At 39.3% G+C, this 20773-nt stretch overlaps 1 protein-coding gene across 1 annotated transcript; it reads right to left on the bottom strand.

The window, feature by feature from the left end:
* Nucleotides 1-671: 671 nt before the first annotated feature.
* On the bottom strand, nucleotides 672-17129 carry LOC134666804 (epoxide hydrolase 3-like). Its single transcript, XM_063524101.1, has 6 exons — nucleotides 16895-17129; nucleotides 4050-4174; nucleotides 3755-3867; nucleotides 2672-2840; nucleotides 1818-1957; nucleotides 672-1109 (listed from the first exon to the last, which is right to left on the bottom strand). Exons 1-6 carry the CDS (start codon nucleotides 17093-17095, stop codon nucleotides 841-843), a joined length of 1017 nt encoding a protein of 338 aa, XP_063380171.1. The 5' UTR covers nucleotides 17096-17129; the 3' UTR covers nucleotides 672-840.
* Between the last annotated feature and the right edge of the window lie 3644 nt (nucleotides 17130-20773).

Genomic DNA, 20773 nt, shown 5'->3' with positions numbered 1-20773 from the left:
GGGAAACAAAGTTTCTGGCACGTGACTAATATAGTAAACAATAAGTATTGCATATGTAATTAAGGGAAACAATATAATAGCTGTTGAATATTATGGCAAATGAAATTATGGCAAATGAAATTCTGGCAAGTGGGTGTATACCAGTTTGACCGAAGTCAGGAGCTTTGCACCCCTGTCCCATATGGTAGCAGTGGTCGGAAGTCGGAAGCCTCATTACCAATCGTGTAGCAGCTAGGAACTTTAAATATATATTATAGATGGTCCAGCAAATCTTGTCAGTAGAAAAAGGCGCGAAATTCAAATTATCTATGAGACGCTATCCCTTCGCGCCTACATTTTTCAAATTTGCCGCCTTTTTCTACTGACAAGATCTGCTTGACCAAGTATATGTAGAACTTGACTACTATACACAAACACACCCCGTTTGTCAGAAAAAAAGGCGCGAAATTCAAATTTTCTTTGGGAGATCAACCTTTGTGCAACAATTGTGCAAGTGTTATTTATACGTCATAATTCTATAGAAGTCATTGCACCAACACAACAGCTGAGCATGTAGTGTGATGTAGTGTGTTATCGGTCTTTGTTTTGACCCGCGCCTCATCTTTGATACTTACTTATCTTTCTCCATCACTCGGATTGCCCGGATTGGATAAAAAATATAAGACATAATATACATAATATTTTTATTTATTAAATTATTAACAAATAATAAAGACGTGCGTACCTGGTGTAACCAGTGTAAATTAAAGAATTGTAATTAAGTATTATATTAAGTAAGTGTATAATAAAACCTTAATTTCTATAAAACAATGGTAAAGCTTTTGTACAAAATAACCTAGTTTAAAGCCTATGTTTCCCTAGGAACTCTCTCACTAGTTTGTTAACGACTTCTGGTTTTTCTTGCATAATGAAGTGTCCGCAGCCGGGCACCAGCTTCGTTTCGATGTGTGCGTATTCTGTCATCATGCGGTCTAGAATGGAATGCGAGAGGTATTTGTCGTCGGCGGCGTTGGCGACAAGCATGGGGACGGGGCGCTCGCAGCGAGCTTTGTCGGGCAAGCTGTATACGAAGTTCGCGCGGTAGTAGTTGATTGGTGGGGTCACGGCCGCTGTAAAACAAGTTATAAGATTAAACCCTCGTCAAAACACACCGTTACCTTGTTTCACTTATCACGTGACAAAGATTCACCGTACATTGCTGGTCCAACAAGTAAAAAAAACATTGACACTTTACGTTACTTATCGACCCAGAAGTGTTTAGCAAATTTTCATGTCGGCTACAACTTTCAAGTTGTAGCCCGAAATGTGCGCCTGGTGAGTAAAAAATTGTGTGCAGCCTCGCACCTTGAACGCATATGATACTGCCTCCGTCCCGTCGGGGGTAGGTTACTATTTACCAGTAACAGTAACAATACCACTGACTGACTGAGTCGTAAATATTTACAACTTTTCTCATTTTGACTTCATTAACTTTATTTTCGCAACGCGTCACGCTCACATAAATATTTATAAGTAGGCAGCACAAGCAAGGATTTGCGCTAGTTTCCCGTCACTGGCAGGGTGTTATGCAAACTTAACGAAACCAAAATTGAGATCAATTTGTAAAGTTCAAATAGCGTTTCAGAGAGCCTACCGCGAATCTGTCGAAATGAATGTGACGAAATTTCGATTTTGGACGTTCGCGCCACCTTTATTACTCTCTCTTCTCATACTAAATTCCCAGTAGTCACCACTGGTAAGAACTCGGTGGTAACTAGTGGGAATAACTCGTATTTGATCTTATTCCTCACACTGTAAACGGGTTTTAGCACACTTACTAGGTTTTCCGAACCAGTATTTGTAGCACTCGACGTCAAGGCTGCCGGGCTGGGCGGGGATGCACAGATCAAACACGCGCAGGTCGTCCATGGTGATCAGGTTTTCGGGGAGGGATGGCACGCGATACAACATTACGTACCTGAAACAGATTGGACAATACAGACTCTACTATGCTACACCCATTTCGAAAGACCCTACAGGTAGGGTATAGGCCCTACAGTTTCCAATAACGCTCCATTTACCATGAACCATGAGTTGGCAACACTGCAAGTTAGTTTACGTTAGTCGCTAGCGCAACTACAAAGTCATGGTCTACTCGTATTGATAATTGATATTGATATTCTTCTAAAATGTCGGAATCGGCGCTTTTTATACTTTATCGTGGACATCTACATACATACATCTACATAGTCAAAATAGGTAGTTGTGTAGTCAGATTCGTCCATCCAGGGTTCCGTACAATTTTAACTTATTTATTAGGTGTTTATTTTTTTTATTTATTCTTTTGAGATTTTTCTCTGTAGGTACTTGTAGTGCTTAGTGCATATTACTTGCAAATTTTTTCACAGCTTCAAGGAACTGTAATAGACCTCAATAATATGTTTTTAATTCCAGGCAACATCTCCTTAAACTTTCGCGTTTACTTTGAACACATATTAACTCACATTATAGACGGGACTTTTCCATACACTTTCGTCGGGTAGATGCACAAATCTCTGTTTTGACATTTTGCTGGGACATCAGTCAGCCGCGACCACGACCAGTGAAACCTGTGTCGAAACGTCGGTAAATCAAGGTAATTGAATAAAATTCGCGTTAGACCCGTCTATAATGTGAGTTAACATCTCCTTACCAAGACATTTTCCTCTGCGCCGGGTTGTGCACCAGCTCGTGCAGCCAGGCCTCGCGGGACGTGCTGGCCAGCATCACGAGCGCGTCCAGCGCGTCCGGGTGCACGTCTCGGAAGCGGCACGCGATCAGCCCGCCCCAGTCGTGCGACAATAGAATGCACTTCTCTCGCCCTGAAATTATGCGTTATACGCTGTTTAGATACGTTAGTACTCTTTATTATACTGTGGTTCAGAGGGTTATTATTGCTGAGAGGAAAAGAGAAAGATATATGCCATGTTGTATCCTTGTCCTTCTTAACAGCAAGATAGCAGAAAGTGTCTTGCTGCTCTTATGTACAGTCGCCATCAGATATATCGGAGCGGCCAAGGTGTTCACAATATCTGAACGCGGACTCTAATGCCTTGACAATAGAGGCGTGTTCAAATATTTGTGAACACCTTGGCTGCTCCGATATATCTGATGGCGACTGTACCTACCCAAGGCAGGGAGCAGGAAATTCGTATTTTAAGCATTATAAGCATAATAAATAAGCACCTTCCCGCTTAATGCTCCTGACGCTACTAATTTTTTTAGCTATTTTTAGGGTTCCGTACCCAAAGGGTAAAACGGAACCCTGTTACTAAGACTTCGCTGTCCGTCCGTCCGTCCGTCACCAGGCTGTATCTCACGAACCGTGATAGCTAGACAGTTGAAATTGTCACAGATGATGTATTTCTGTTGCCGCTATAACAACAAATACTAAAAACAGAATAAAATAAAGATTTAAATGGGGCTCCCATACAACAAACGTGATTTTTGACCAAAGTTAAGCAACTTCGGGAGTGGTCAGTACTTGGATGGGTGATTGTTTTTTTTTGCATTATGGTACGGAACCCTTCGTGCGCGAGTCCGACTCGCACTTGCCCGTTTTTTACTAGGTACCTACCTTCTACTTCGTTGACTTGATTGGCATGTATTAGGAATTCAAAAGGATTTCTAGTTTTCTAAGGAACTCTTATAATTTATTCTGTGCGCCCGACTGCCGGCTGTATTTTCCTCCCTTATTCGAATGGTCAACAATCAACGAAGCCACCACGTAACGTACCTAACTGGCGTACAAGGTCACGAACATCTTCCACCAGGAGATGAATGTGGTATGCAGATACATCATCCGGCCTCTCCGAGTCTCCGTACCCTCTCATGTCCACAGCAATACACCTGAAATAGGTACATTAATTATAACTTTGTATTAAATATAATCGAGCCAGTGGATGGGGCTGGGGCGGCGAACTGCGAGTGCTTACAGTTTTTGTTTTTAGAAAAAAAACTCGGGTCTATAAATAAGAGTACCAAGGTAGGAGGTAAGGTATATAGAGTAGATAAGTAGAGTAAGTTGTTACCAATAGTCTTTGTTGAACTCGACGATCTGATGCCTCCAAGAAAACCAAAATTCAGGGAAGCCATGCAGAAATATCATAAGGGGTTTAGACGGATCGCCGCTTTCCAAATAATGTAACTTGACATTCTGTAAAATATAAAACATTACATAAAATAATCCTTCCGACACAGACTTGATAATAACAAATGAATAACATAGGCGAATTCACAAGAGTTCGCGCAAAGTCACTGAAGTACATCAGGAATGGATGATGGACATGATAATCTCACATTATGTCCTACTCGTACTGCTAGTAAAAAAAAAATTTAAACTGTTTTTTTTTTAAAGAATTAACATTCCATTAGCTTAGAACTAATCTTACATTTTTAAGATTATTAGAACTAACTAACTAACTAGTGCTAGCTAGACTAATAATTGGGTAGGTAAAGTTTTTTGAAGATAGGCAAATTATATTTTTTTTCCGATAGTACTTATTATAGCGATCACGGAAATGCAGCTCTTTTATTTTTATTTCATTTTATTGTTTAAATATAATTTTTTAAATGATCGATATGACGTTTGTGAGGTGGAATGGCAGATCCCAATAATTCCTTTGCGCGTCGTAAATGGTACGAGATAGAAAAAAAAAACGATGTCAACTGTCAGTGTCACTTAGCTCTCATTCCCGAAAAATAACGGACAAGCCTCATGTTACCTTGCGAATTGCTATTAATGTTATCATTGAGATTTTCGACGACCTCAGCACGACCCACGGACTTCTGATTCCCCACGACATCTGCGCGTATTTGGACAAAGATTGAATTTACTTTAGATAACTTGGCACTGCATAATTATTGGACAACGTTTTCTTCCCCACCCCTACACGACGGCCCCTGCGCTGACCCTTGGACAGAGTTTTGCAAGAAAAATAAGCGAGTTCATACGAGATTGCGAGCAGATTCTACAAATTTGAAATTATTATCATAACAGTGATAAGCACAATGCCGTTGAATTAGAGGAGCAATAGCCGTACAGGAGTACGTATCCGTGAAATACATAGGTACATAAAACTATCTTCACTTGTGTTTTGATTTTTATTATTAAATTGCCATGAGCTGTTAAGTTCGTAAACAAGAAATCGGTCTAAATTTTTCTAACAATTTCAACCATCTGTTAGTTTTGTGTGGTTATCCTCATTTTATGAATGTTGTTCTTATTTTCAGGTGGATGTAAACATTCATTGGCGGTATTATACTGATGGCTAATTAGAACCATTGAGCCATGACATACTTCCTTGCAGTGTTATTCGGCTAAGCCTCGAGCATCCCGTGAATCTGAAGGATATAATTATTTCCATAAAAAAGAGCAATCGAATTAGGACCAAGATATCCCGAGAATCTAAAGACATTTTATAAAAAATGCAATAAAATGAAAATGGGAGACTCTCTTATTTTAACAATGTTACAAGATCATGACAATGTTATGGTCTATACTTATTAAAATTTTAAAACCAACATGTCTTTATCTTTGACTTGAAAATGTACAAATGATTTGGGTTAAGTTTTATGAAATGCAACTTATGCTAAAAATCTATTATTATTATATGTCAAATTATCGTGAACTCGATGTTGCTTAAGGCGTATCCAGATTAGTCAATTTTTCGCCAATCTGATTAAATTGCCCGATCGAATCGGGACGTACGGACGCAAACGCCAATTTGGCTCGCCGAATTCAACCGCCGATAATGACCGATAAAATGAGGTGCGGACACAAGAACACCAATTTGTGAGGCTAGTATTTTCGTTATGGGGCATTTTTTCAATTTAAATGTCTCTAATATCACCATAAATCTAAAATTGGAGATTGACGCCAATTTCATTTCTGATCAAATCGACCGATTTTATCAGTCCCGTCTGGATACCGCTTTAGCACCGCGAAAGGGCGCTGCGCGGTGCGCGCGGATTGACGCATGCGCGTACCGTATGCTTAGTATCTATGGTAATATAATTTTAAAAAATATGCAAATAAAAGGCGGCAAAGTTTATTCGTTGTGCAATACTCAATAAGTTACCGCTTGTTATTTTAATACTCGTAATAAACAAAATGAGTTCAAGTGACGAAAACGAGCTGGAATAGACGGCACACCGCCTCATTTGAAAGCAGAAGCAAACTTAATAATGAATAACTAGCTTCCTGCTAAGTCCAGGGACAAATACAACAGGACTTACGACATGCTCATGCTGTGGAAGGACACAAGAAGGACAGCCAAAACGCAAGAAACACCTACTCTGAAAGTGGTTTTTAGCGTATTTCTGTGACCAAGTGAAAACTAAAAAGCCATCTACATTTAATATAAACTAAGAATATGCGTTGTTTTTTTAATTGTATTCGCGTCACTTTACCCCTATTAAATACGCTTTACTAAATTGAATTTGTTTTATTTCCTCACATAATTTGAGAATAGTGCTTACTATGTATACCTCAATGGAAGCAAAAATGTAGTATTTTTGCGAGTTGATACACTTGCTAATTGTGTATAGTGGCAAATGTATTAAACCCGCAATCAACACTAATCAATATGTAAACAGGCCCCAACGTGAAGCACATTTACCCTACAGACATACTTATCCATATTGACCATATTTGAACCTTTCAACTCTCTTCAAGGGCACGCCACACAGCGTGATCCTATATACTGTTGTAATGTTAATGCTTAAGGATAATAATTTGTGGATTTATAAAATAAAACGAAACGGAATTTACTGGATTTATATTATATTATTTTGGATTTATATTATAAGTTTTCTAAAGTACAGTCGCCATCAGATATATTGGTGCAGCTAGGGTGCTCATAAATATCTGAACACGCCTCTATTATCAGGGCGTGCGTGTTCAGATATTGTGAACACCTTGCCGAGCCCATATATAATAGCCAATAACGTCCTAGTTATAAGACTATTACAATCTTAATCATTATGTATGTATAATACAACAATCACGTTTATATAGTCCTCCAAACGTACAAACGTATAAGTTACCATTTTGGCCAATATATCTTCAAAGTTTGGCACCGAATCGCTGTTAAAGACTTTGGTGTGCTCAAATACGCTGAATTTGGAAAGTAACGTCTGTACTTCCTACAAGACGGTACGACGCACTTTTGAGTTCATCTCTGTAATATTCTATTTCCATTCGAACGTTTCCGGGATCGTCTCCATCTATTGTGTTGATACTGAGATCCAAAATGACTCGTGTAGCAGTCCAAGAGTCGTGGTGAAGGCGTTAATGAAAATGTTCTCCAAGAAGCAGTGCCAAGTAGTCGAAAGCAATCGTTATCATTATCAAAATATCCGTGTTGATCGTGCTAGGGACGTTAAAAATACTTATTCTAGAAATCACACCGACATCCAATTACAAGAAAACACAAATGTTTCGTCCGTGGTTTCGTCCGACCATTATTTTCCAATTATTTGCAAGTTATTTTCCAAGAATGACACTGACAGTTGACATCGATTTTTTTTCTATCTCGGCCCATTTACTGCGCGCAAAGGAATTAATTACTCGAGTCTGCCATTTCACCTCACAAACGTCATATCGATCATTTAAAAAATTATATTTAATCAATAAAATGATATAAAAATAAAAGAGCTGCATTTCCGTGATCGCTATAATGAATACTATCGGGAAAAAATATAATTTGCCTATCTTCAAAAAACTTTACCTACCCAATTATCACAGATTCACAGTCTTACCTACTTATTACTATTATTAGCCTAAACTTGATTTGTTTGTGTTTTTCCATCAAGGAGTTTCGCTACCTTGCGAATGGGTACACTACACAATTCCGAAATATTTTATGCCGAATTTTAGAATATCGAATTTTATTATTCCGATTTTTAAATGCTCGATCCATCATAATTCCGAATGTCGTAATTACCGAACGATGAAAATCACGAAGTTTTATATTTCCGAAAGGCAAAACCGCCGATTTTTTAAAATTCCGAACCACATAATTTCGAATATTACAATTCCGATAGTGAAAAATACCGAATTTAACATTTACGATTGTTGAAATCACGAATTCCGAATTGTCATTATTCCGAAATGTTGAATTCCGATTTGACGTGATTCCGATTTTTTAAATTCCGAATAACGAAATTCCGAATTTGTTCATAATAAATAATTTAAAGTAAGCAGAAATGCCTTTTAAAATTGACGACCGGTCTGGCCTAGTGGGTAGTGACCCTGCCTGCGAAGCCGATGGTCCTGGGTTCGAATCCCAGTAAGGGCATTTATTTGTATGATGATACAGATATATGTTCCTGAGTCATGGGTATTTTCTATGTATTTAAGTATTTGTATATTATATATATCGTTGTCTGAGTACCCACAACACAAGCCTTCTTGAGCTTACTGTGGGACTTAGTCAATCTGTGTAAGAATGTCCCATAATATTTATTTATTATTTATTATTATTTAAAATTTCCTATTTTACATAATATTATAAGAATTACTCACAAAAACAATTTTTCAACATAATTATGTATTATGTATGTTTCTACATAATTGTGTATGTAGTTAGTTCTGTTTCTAAAAACACTTCTTTTCTGTGGGGGGTTACAGTTCTAACCTAACCTAACCCGCTTTTCTAGTAGCGGTTAGTTTCTGTAAAGGTCGCAGTTCTAACATAACCCAACCCATTTTTCTAGTAGCAGCTGGTTTCTGTAAAGGTCACAGTTCTAACCTAACCTAACCCACTTTTCTAGCAACAGTTGGTTTCTGTAAAGGTCGCAGTTCTAACCTAACCTAACCCATTCTTCTAGTAGCAGTTGGCTTCCGTGAAGTTCGCAGTTCCAACCTAACCTAACCCAATTTTCTGGCAACGGTTGGTTCCTGTAAAGGTCGCAGTTCTAACCTAACCTAACCCATTCTTCTAGTAGCAGTTGGCTTCCGTGAAGTTCGCAGTTCTAACCTAACCTAACCCACTTTTCTGGCAACGGTTGGTTCCTGTAAAGGTCGCAGTTCTAACCTTACCTAACCCACTTTTCCAGTAGCAGTTGGTTTCTGTAAAGGTCGCAGTTCTAACCTAACCTAACCGATTTTTCTAGTACAGTTGGTTTCTGTAAAGGTCACAGTTCTAACCTAACCTAACCCACTTTTCTAGCAACAGTTGGTTTCTGTAAAGGTCGCAGTTCTAACCTAACCTAACCCATTCTTCTAGTAGCAGTTGGCTTCCGTGAAGTTCGCAGTTCTAACCTAACCTAACCCACTTTTCTAGTAGCAGTTGGTTTCTGTGAAGGTCACAGTTCTAACCTAACCTAACCCACTTTTCTGGCAACGGTTGGTTCCTGTAAAGGTCGCAGTTCTAACCTAACCTAACCCACTTTTCCAGTAGCAGTTGGTTTCTGTAAAGGTCGCAGTTCAAACCTAACCTAACCCACTTTTCTAGCAACAGTTGGTTTCTGTAAAGGTCGCAGTTCTAACCTAACCTAACCCACTTTTCCAGTAGCAGTTGGTTTCTGTAAAGGTCGCAATTCTAAACTTACCCATTTTTCTAGTAGCAGTTGGTTTCTGTAAAGGTCGCAGTTCTAACCTAACCTAACCGATTTTTCTAGTAGCAGTTGGTTTCTGTGAAGGTCGCAGTTCTAACCTAACCTAACCCACTTTTCTAGCAACAGTTGGTTTCTGTAAAGGTCGCAGTTCTAACCTAACCTAACCCACTTTTCCAGTAGCAGTTGGTTTCTGTAAAGGTCGCAGTTCTAAACTTACCCATTTTTCTAGTAGCAGTTGGTTTCTGTAAAGGTCGCAGTTGTAACCTAACCTAACCCACTTTTCCAGTAGCAGTTGGTTTCTGTAAAGGTCGCAGTTCTAAACTTACCCATTTTTCTATTAGCAGTTGGTTTCTGTAAAGGTCGCAGTTCTAACCTAACCTAACCCAATTTTCCAGTAGCAGTTGGTTTCTGTAAAGGTCGCAGTTCTAACCTAACCTAACTCACTTTACAGACAACAGTTCGTTTTCTTGGGGGACGCAGTTTTAACTTAACCTAACCCATTTTTCTGGCAACAGTTTGTTTTCGTGAGGTCGCAGTTCTAACCTAACCTAACCCACTTTTCTGGCAACAGTTTGATTTCGTCGGGTTGCAGTTCTAACCTAACCTGAGCCACTTTTCTGGCAACAGTTGCTCCGACACTGCTCCGGCGCTGCGGGCATAGCAGCCCCTTGGCCCTTGGCAAGGGCCAAGCGCAGGCACTAATGCTCGCCTCAGCCGCTTCGGCTGCTCTGCGCTTTGCTACAGCGGGCGTGCTTCCCCTCCGCGCCTCTGGCTTTTTACATACACTCTAGGGGTAGGACAGACAAGACGACGTGGATAGTGGGGTGCTCCGATTCGGATTTTGGTTAGTGAGACTTAAAAAAGTGCGTTTAAATCTTATTTTGAAAATCACGAATTTCATTATTCCGAATTCACAAAAGGTCGAATTTCTGAATACCGAATTACTTTATTTCCGATCGGTCAATGATTTTTCGGAATAGACAAAATTCGGGAAAAATATTTTCGGATTTTTTCTAAATCGGAATTTTAAGCTTTCGTCCATATGAAAATCGGATTTTAAGTTTTCGGAAATAACACAGTCGTGATTTTGTTCTTTCGTGGTTTTCAAAGTCGTAATTTCGATATTTCGGTCATGTAAAAAATCGGGATTATGAAAATCGAGGTTATGAAAGTCGGAAAAACGTATTTCGGAATATTTGGGTGTTCCCCTTGCGAATGCATCACATCGGCTTCTTGCTTCATGTTGGTATATTATTGCATCGACATCGGAATTCAAGAAGTACTCCCAATTCTCCCAAATGACTCCCAATTTCAACTGAATCAGATACCTACATAACAGGAAGTTGTTCATATTTAAGTTAACTAACATTCAACAATTAATTAGACTCAATTGAATAATTTTACCTTTAAGCGCCTGTGCAAAACATTTTTTTATTGTATGAATTAGTAGGTAATAGGTACCTATTGCCTAATTGTCTGGTAACTATAGATGGTCAAGCAAATCTTGTCAGTAGAAAAAGGCGCGAAATTAAAATTTTCTATGAGAAGCTATCCCTTCGCGCCTACATTTTTCAAATTTGCTGCCTTTTTCTACTGACAAGATCTGCTTGACCAAGATTATCTAAATATTTTAGTTGGAAACCCCCAACGAAGCCGTGAAACCAGTCCGAACTGAATGGGTGGAAGGATTTAATGTGCGCAGTATAAGGTGTGCGTAAATTACGTAATTCTCGGTGTGCCCATCGTACCACTGACCTACAACTGAGCCCGTTTTTTCTGTGCCAAGTTCAAGAGACCACGAAATATTTCTTGTCAATTTCTTATAGCGTAATATAATCATTTAGGTAAGTACTACTTACGACGCAACGATTTGAGTCTTTTACTCAGCTGAGTTCAGGAGTTATAAATGTAGCTCCTTAATCCTTAAGCGCCACTTGCACCATTCCACTAACCCCGGGTTAACCGGTTAAACCTGGAGTTACCATGGTTACCAGTACAATTTGACACGAAGTTAACTGTTTACCTATCCGCTAAACCTCGGCTTAGTGAGATGGTGCAAGTGGCCCTAATAAGTAGGTAAGTGTGATTGTATAAAGCCCCCTCCAGACTATGTGCGTGAATCGCGGCGCGACGTCGCGGAGCGAACATATCGCGAAGTTGACGTATGACTCCACACTCGCACACTTCACGGCGATTTCGCAGTTTGGTTTGCGGCAATATGGCGGAAAAGTATCAGCTGATCGAGTTTAACTGTTAGTTATCTATGGCATCATACGTGATTTAGCTGTTTTCCCATTTTGTTTTATTGTAAAACCATAAAATATAGTTGCTTAATATAATAATATAATCATAATAGAATTAGTATTTATCTTGCCACAGAAGAGCCAAAATATTGTATAATGTGGAGTCTTGCAAGTTCGCGCTTCGCGTCTCCTTTGACGCGGGCCGAAATACCGACAAAAAACGGAGAACAAGGCGCGAAGGCGTGAACAATCTGCGAAATCGACGCCACACTTGCGTTCGCGGCTTCGCCCGCGATTTACGCGCATAGTCTGGAGGGGGCTTAAGACTTGTAATATGTATATATACGAGTAAGTATGGCTTAGAATTTTTGACAATAATTATTTCAGTAGGTATCTAGTTCAGTAGGGTAGACTATCTAGTCCTCTTCCAGCTCTCCCTCTATCTTCTTGTCGTTTTGTAGCAAAGGTAATCCTGAATTCGGTATCGTGAATTCTTGACGTACTTAGGTAATATGCCCGCTGCACTGATTTGGTGTGATCCGTGTGATAATGATAAAATTGATAAAGGTACTCCACATATCCGGAATTTTGAAATGTTTATTTTCCCTAAACCTTCGTTATATAGAAATGGGTGGTATCTAGCAATGTACAAATTGCAGAACATTCCCAAAAAGCGGAAACGTTCTCGAGAATGTTCTCAGAACATTCCTGCAAAATGGAAATTATTGTTCCGTCATCTTGGATTTTTTCCAAAAAAATGTTTTTGTCATAGGAAACCTCTATCTCCCGCCATGCCAAATCTCAGCGCGCTCGGACCAACTTGAAAAAATTTAAAAATAAAAGTCGGCCATTTTGATTTGTTTTAATGTAGTTTGTTTTGTCCCGGGGCCCCTCTATGACATTTGGTCGAGCACCCCCCACATATCACGCACCGTTTAAAAGTTGCCATATAAAATAAAAGTGGCCAGTTTTCCCGCAATTGTAGAATTTTTCCAAAAAAAAATTCATAGGTATCTAGGGGATCCGGAGATTCCGTGACCAAAATTTCAGCGCACTAGGACAAACTTGAAAACATTAAAAAAAACGTCGGCCATATTGAAAAAAACATGGCGGCGTCAAAAACTGCCAGGGTCCCTCTATGACATTTGGTCGAGCAACCCCCACCTAGGTCTGACCGTTTGGCTGGGCCGTCATACATGTTTCTGACCGGGAGGGGTAGACAAAAAGTCGGATTTTTCTGGGGGTAAGGATACTACACCTAAACTATCGTGAATATTCATGGTATAAACTACGATAAATAAATAAATTCTCGTTATCGTCTCGTCGATAAATACCTAAAGTTACCGAGAAATTCTCATGTGGAAAGTTTCGCAACTTTGGAAAGTTCTCTTAAGTGCATTGCTAGTGGTATCTAGATATTGTTGTTAGGGTTAAATAAGAATGAAATTATCAGTACTAATTTATCGGCGTGCATAAACATAGTTTTGAAGTGCAGCACGAGAGCCGTTCCGCTTTCTCACCACATTGCACTCGGGGTGAATAAACTGCAAACTGCAACGCGATGCAGACCCGTTTTCTGAAACTAGATATCCCTACTTCCCTACTTAATAAGTAATATAAATGCGAACGAAAGTATCTCTGTATGTCTGTTCCTTCTTCACGCTCAAATCACTCAACCGATATAGATGACATTTTGGTATGGAGATATTTGAGGCCTAATCAAGTAATCATCTATTCTTCTACTAAGGAGTAACTTCGTTAAATACCTAGTTTATTTGTTTAATCTTATCTTCTCAAATCAGGCCGAAATAGGCCATCACAGGCCTGTTTTCTAGTTATCATATATTCATTTATATTATACTACCTATGATTATAATATGTTCCTACTAAATGCATTTTTCCTTCCAAACGAGCGTGGGATTGAAAACGTCTATATAGTACCTTTTTGTATGATATAGGAGGCAAACAACAAACAACAGACGAATCCCGATGGTAAGCGGTTACCGTCCGCCCATAGACACCCGCAACACCAGAGGGGTTGTACTCGTAAGTGCGCTGCATGCCTTTAAGATGGGAGTATGCTCTTTTCTTGAAGGTCGTATCGGTCCTACCTCGCTTCCTTTTCGATTTAGGTCACAAAATGGCAGAACATACAACGTCTAAGGAAGCGTACGTGCTCTGTAATAATTTTCTTGGGACCTACATTACTATGTATCTTTTATAATAAATTGTATGACATACTAAAATATCTTACTCAATAGGTAGGTACCATCAGACCATCACGCTCAGCGTTTGTTGCGCCATTTAGGGTCCTAGCTAAATTTATTGTTCAATACTTACGCTATAGAATTTCCAGTTTAGCAAGAACCCAAAATGGCATTACAAGTGGTGACTGTACCGTACCATAAGGCTCTTTGTTACCGGTCTTCGCCACACAAGTTTTGAGAAATCGGCTTTGACAGTTACCTACGTTACGACATCACTTCTAATATTGACTGAATCGCATTACTGTTTAGCTGAGAACTAAACGACGGATCTTTACGGCTAGGTTTATAACGACATCGTACATTTTATAGCATATTCGGTGCAGAGGAGTGGTGTTAACGGAATTGGTATAAACAATTTCAAACACTAATTATTAATTAGCGTTATTACGTTAATTTTAACCTTAATTTATCATTTTAGTTGGAATTATCTATACCAATTCCTTTTACACCCCATTAGACCAAAAATGCTATAAACAATGTCTGTTTATTAACTGATGAAGAACTAATAAATGTGCGCCTAAAATACGGTCGAAAGTATGATTTATGACCTATTTCGTACCTTGTCACAGTGTATGACAATCAATATGAAAGTCGCTAGAAACCTCGTACTATTGTCACTGTGACAAGGTAGGTACAGTCACCTGCAATAATATGTTACACAACAAAGACCGCAAAAATATCTGACACGATCTTATTTGTAGAGCTATAAGTCTAAGTAAGAGCGTGTCACATATTTTTGCGGCCTTCAAAGAGTAACATATTATTGCAGGTGACTGTACAAAATGGATCATAAATTAAAACTTTCGACTGTATAAGTACCTACTGTAAGGTGAGGCTAGGTTACCAGCTATTTGAATTGTTTGTACCTATACAATTTAACCACCTCTAAAAAGGAAAAGGAGTAGGCTTTCATTTCGTGGCGCACCCACGCGCATCAGATTCATTTTGGTGACCCAATTATAACGCAAATGGTTAAAAATTAAGTTATCCTGAATGAAAAATTAATCAGACTTGACCTTGACTTGAGTAGGTCATTACGCTACGCAACAAGCGATGATGTTACCTTCGACTGACGCAAAATACACGTGGATTTAGCATACTGGGCTAATATGGCCAAAAAGCGGACATAAAAAGTTTTTTGCGAAAAACCTATTTAAAAAATGTCATTCTACAGGAAATTGCTCGACAAATGATAATTGTAATACCTATAATATTTTTCAAAATAATGTATATAGGTAAGTACATATTTAAAGTAGAAAAAATAAAACCTGTACGTACCTATAGAAATTTTGTTTGTGCATTTTTAGATATAGGTGTTCTTTTTAATTATTTAATTTTTTTTTATACATAAGAATTTGCCGAAATGTTTTTATTATTTAATGAAAAATATAACAAAATATTTTAGGGGTATTATCTATGTAGGTATAATATATCGTCAGGTGACAAGCAAAACTCACTAATTACTAAAGAAAATTTAAACAAAAACCAACATCATAAACAAGCCTACAAAAAATCAGAACTACCGGATTTGACGCAAGCGCAAAATGTATAATTTTACTGTATTATATGTACTTGTGGTGGTACTTAGTGACTTTTGCTTGTCACCCGACGATATGGTTCTAGGGACACTTAAATTGTGGCATAAGTTATGGCCCATAACCTGCCGCCACATAAGTAGGTGTATCGATGGAGCGTATGTGATTATTGTAATTATTCACACAGAATTATTGACACACTAGTTTATTGAATTCCTCTGAACAGGTATTAATTGTGCCTAGTCACGCTCTGTGGGTTCTTTCATGTTAGCAGATGTTAGGTAGAGTCGACGTCAAAGATATGTTTACACTTTTTGCCTTATTACCAAGGAATAAGGTGCAAAAGTGTAAACATATTTTTGACGTCGACTGTACTAAAGCTACGTGTCATGTCTCATGTGCTACACCAATTAAATTTTACCAAGGACGTCGATGACAGGATGTGCAATGCAAAAACGTATGGAATATAGGTACTTAAGTATAAATGTTTGAGATATTATAAAAAACCGGCTAAGTGCGAGTCGGACTCGAGCACGGAGGGTTCCGTTTCCGTACCATTACGCAAAAAAATCACGTTTGTTAATCGTATGGTAGCCCCACTTAATTATTTATTAGATGCTGTTTTTAGTATTTGTTGTTATAGCGGCAACAGAAATACATAATCTGTGACAATTTCAACTGCCTAGCTATCGCGGTTTATGAGGTACAGCCTGGTGACTGAAACACAGACTGACGGACGGACAGCGGAGTCTTAGTACCTAATAGGGTCCCGTTTTTACCCTTTGGGTACGGAACCTTAAAAATCTTCGGGAGGTTTGTAGCGAACTTGTCGGTAGGTACTTGGTAGGTAATACCTACTTTAACTTCTGCAATAGTTTGAGCAGCCCTCCATGTCAGCTGCGCAATTGAAGGCGTGTTTAAAGCGCGCGGTTGTTTTGCGATGATAAAGTCTGAACTATCAGTCGCTAAAAAACTGCAGATCTTATAACTTTTTTGCTTACGGCTTTTTGTACTGTATGAAGGTACGGAACTCTCCATTATGCGTGGCCCGACACGCAGGTGGCCAGTATTTTTTTGCTACTAATTGTATAGGTACAGTAGTGTTCAAAGGCACACGTGTAAAAAAAACATGGGCTAAAATCACAAACGTGATTTGTTAATACTTGATCCAAGTTAAAAATTTGCGTACTTACCTTATAATACCTACACAAATTAACAAACAAATAAATTAAATTAAAAAACGTTTTTAAAGTAGCAACAAGAAACTCACATTAACTTTAATGTACTTATGTACTCCATATTTAGGGTCCGTCAGGCAGGCCGGCGGTTCCAGCCGCAGCTTCTGGGCCCAAGGGTCCGCAAAGGGGTTCTTGACATATCTCAGAGCGAAATATCCCAATGTGAGGATACTGTAGTAAACGGTAAGTAGGTTAAACACTACGAAACGCGTGAACGTGTCTAGAACGCTCATGTTGGCGCGGGCGCGTGCGCTGATCGCGACGCCGGCTCTCAGACTGACTAATACAGCTAATACTATGTCTATAGGCTATGTATAATAAAAACCCTTTGTAGTTATGTACAATCAGCAGCGGGAGTTGCTAAGTGGGCTAGGTGTTCAAAATGATCTTGACGCGACTTTAATGTTAAGGCGAAACAGGAGCTGAGTTTTAAATATTTTAGGTAAATACAGTGGAACCCGGATAATTGCAATCTCAAGGGACCAGCCATTTTTTGTCAATTAACCAGGTTTTTCATTTAAGCAGGTCGTGTCAATTAACGAGGTTCAAAAAATCGTTGTGTCAATTATAGAGGTTTTCATTAATAGAGGTTGCGTTCTGACAAATTTCTTTTATAGAGGTGCAAATAACAATTGAAAGTAGATTTACACACTTACGTTCTGGGTTTCTAGTCTATAAAAAAGCTATATATATAGCTTCTGTCAATATTCTGGCTCTTGCACTTTTACACTACATTAATTACTACTTTATTTTCTTATTAATCATTTGGGTTTAAAAATTTTGTTAAAGATTGTGTAATCTATGCCGTACATTAGGTGTAAAAAGATTTTGTATCTGTGCCTTCCTCTTTGTCGCTGCCCTCAGCCCAATGCGGTTGTAAGATTGTGTCGTCCCATTTATTTTAATTATTTTATGTTTTACTCAGCCTTTATAACTTTTACAAACCTCTTTTAATGTAATGTTTTCGATCATATAAAACTAGATATAGTTGTGTGTTAATTTATTACGATTAATACAGACTCATATCATAACTTGGTGTTGCTCATTTGTAATCTCGGCTAGTCCCTCGTCTGCTTCCCGTGTGCTCCTTATATTCCGAACAGGTTCAGGGCCTAGGCACAAAAGCTGCAGAAAAGCTAAAAGGCGTTGAGATATTCCCAGATTACCCGAGTTACGACAATGGCGCAACCAGGGACGACCGCATGCAACATAACCTCAATGTCCACCTTAGAGAAACTGAAAGGCTTGGACAATTGGATCAATTGGAAATTCGCTGTGAAGATGGTGCTTACTCTTGATGGTTTATGGGGCTGCGTCGATGGCACAGACACGGACACTACCAAAGATGGACGGGCTTTAGCAAAAATTTGCCTGTCATGTGAGCCACACCTTTACCAAATCGTGCGGAATGCGACGACCGCTAAGGATGCGTGGAAGTCATTATCCGATACTTTCGAAGACAAAGGACTGTACAGGCGAGTACTTTTATTACGCAAATTACACAGAGTAGAATACGGTCACTTTGCGGGCATGTCGGATTACATCGAAGGTGTCCTTAAGCTCGTCACGCAGCTAGCCGATATCGGGAAGGTTATCGACGATGCAGAGACAGCTGAAATCCTGCTGTCGGGCTTGCCAGAAGAATTTAACATACTAGTGTCCAGCCTTGAAGCGGCTAACCTCAGCGGCACCTTATCAAGTGAGGTGGTCCGGACTAGACTACTTCAAGAAGATCACAGACGAAGCCAAAGTAACACTACAGACAACCTAGCCTTCATGGCTAACAGGAAGAAGAAAAGCAACAATAACTTATGTACTTACTGTCAGAAAAAGGGCCACTCCGCAAACCGCTGTTTTAAGAAGAAACGAGAAGAAGCAAGGAAAACTGGACAGGAACACACCATGTTTGCTTCTGCATACTCGGCAACACATTCTAATGAATATGTGCTCGACAGTGGAGCGTCCAGTCACATGGCTGGTGACTTGTCTCTTCTTCATGAAACTAAAAGCAAGAAATGTGTGATCACAGTAGCCAATGGACAGCAACTTAATAGTGAAGTTATTGGTAAGACTTTTATATCACCTGAATTGACTCTAAATAATGTGCTATATGTGCCTAATTTAGCGAAAAATTTAATGTCTGTCAGTGAAATTACAAAAAATGGTTATGTTGTAGTGTTTTCTAATAATTATTGCAATATCTATAGCTCTTGTCAAATCACAGGCAATAAGGTTTTAACTATTAATAAACAAGATGGGCTCTATAAGTTGAAAGTGGATGAGCAAACTCGACCTGACCCCCAATTAGGCAACTCTATGTCCCTGCATGGGCAAGGATCCATGAGTGCCAATGCTGCTGACGCTGTGCCTTACTCTATTATGCATAAGCGTCTTGGTCATTTGAACAAGCAAGGTATGTCGGTATTAGGTGGAGGGAATAAGTGTAGTGTCGTATTTCAGGCTGAAGACGGCATTCCTGCACAGTGCATCGCCTGCCTTACCGGGAAGATGTGTGAAACATCGTTTCCGCGGTCAAGTGCGGGGCGTGCTGCTAACCTTCTGGACCTGGTGCATAGTGACATCGCCGGACCGGTTCATGTACCCAGCTGGGGCGGAGCTCGGTATTTGCTGACATTCACCGACGACAAGTCAAGACGCACCTTTGGCTATCTACTGAAGAACAAGTCTGAGGTGAGTTCTCATTTTGTTAATTTTAAAACCTTAGTAGAAAATCAAACTGGATTGCGTATTAAAGTATTACGTACTGACCAGGGTACTGAATATTGCAATAAAACTTTGTCCGATTACCTTAAAAAGGCAGGAATAATTCACCAAACTACTTGTCCTTATTCTCCTTCTCAAAATGGTGTCAGTGAGAGAGCAAATCGTACGATTTTTGAAAAAGCTCGAGCTATGTTACAGGATTCTCAGTTACCTGATCGCTACTGGGGCGAGGCTGTTATGACGGCCATTTATTTAAAAAATAGGTCGCCTACCAGTGCATTATCGGGTGGAATTCCTGAATGCGAATGGACCGGATCTGATAAGTTAGATCTTAGTCATTTACGTGTTTTTGGCTGTGTAGCATACTCTCATGTGCCTAATCAAAAGAGACGCAAGCTGGATGCTAAGGCAAAACAGCATATTTTTGTAGGATATGGTGAAACGTGCAAGGGATATCGCTTAATAGATCCAGTTAACCCTAAAAGGGTTATTTATTCTAGAAGTGTTGTGTTCCTTGAGGACAAATTTATAGGGAACAATCTATTACATGCAAATGCTGAGGCGAAAAGAGCAAATTTTATTATTTTTGATAATTTAATAAATGATAATTTAAAAAATGATAATAGAGGGAATAATACTTGCTGCAATAATATTTTAAACAATAACTGTGATATTAGTGTAGGTAATAATGATTGTGATAATAATCTTAACCCTCTAAACAGCCATGAGGATCATGTAAATTATAATTCACCTAATCGGGACTCTATAACTGTTTCAGAGAAGGCGGCAAGCACACCAGTGCAATCACCCCTGTCCGAGCTGTATCGCACAACTGAAGACGCCACTGAGGATAGCGGCGAGGCTGTGGTGCTGTCTAGCCCTGTCACCTCACCACTGCAACCCTCTGCATCTTCAGATTACGAGCCAATGTTGGCGGAAGTAGAAGAGTCTGCTGTTCCAACCAACTCTCGGCCAGTGCGGAGTACGCGAGGTATATTTCCTGAAAGGTATAATGATTTCCATATTGATTCTCTGATGGCTACAGCAAGTTCATCGCAAGAGCCACTTACTTTCCGCGACGCCATGAATTCACCTGAAAAAGACGAGTGGTATGGTGCCATGGAGGTTGAGTTGGGCTCGATGGTCAAAAATAATGTGTGGGAGTTGGTAGATCGTCCAAAGAATGT

This window comes from Cydia fagiglandana, chromosome 8, assembly GCF_963556715.1.
Source record: "Cydia fagiglandana chromosome 8, ilCydFagi1.1, whole genome shotgun sequence".
Classification (NCBI taxonomy): domain Eukaryota; kingdom Metazoa; phylum Arthropoda; class Insecta; order Lepidoptera; family Tortricidae; genus Cydia; species Cydia fagiglandana.
The sequence above is the reverse complement of the archived record's forward strand: the minus strand, read 5'-3'. Positions and strand labels throughout refer to the sequence as shown.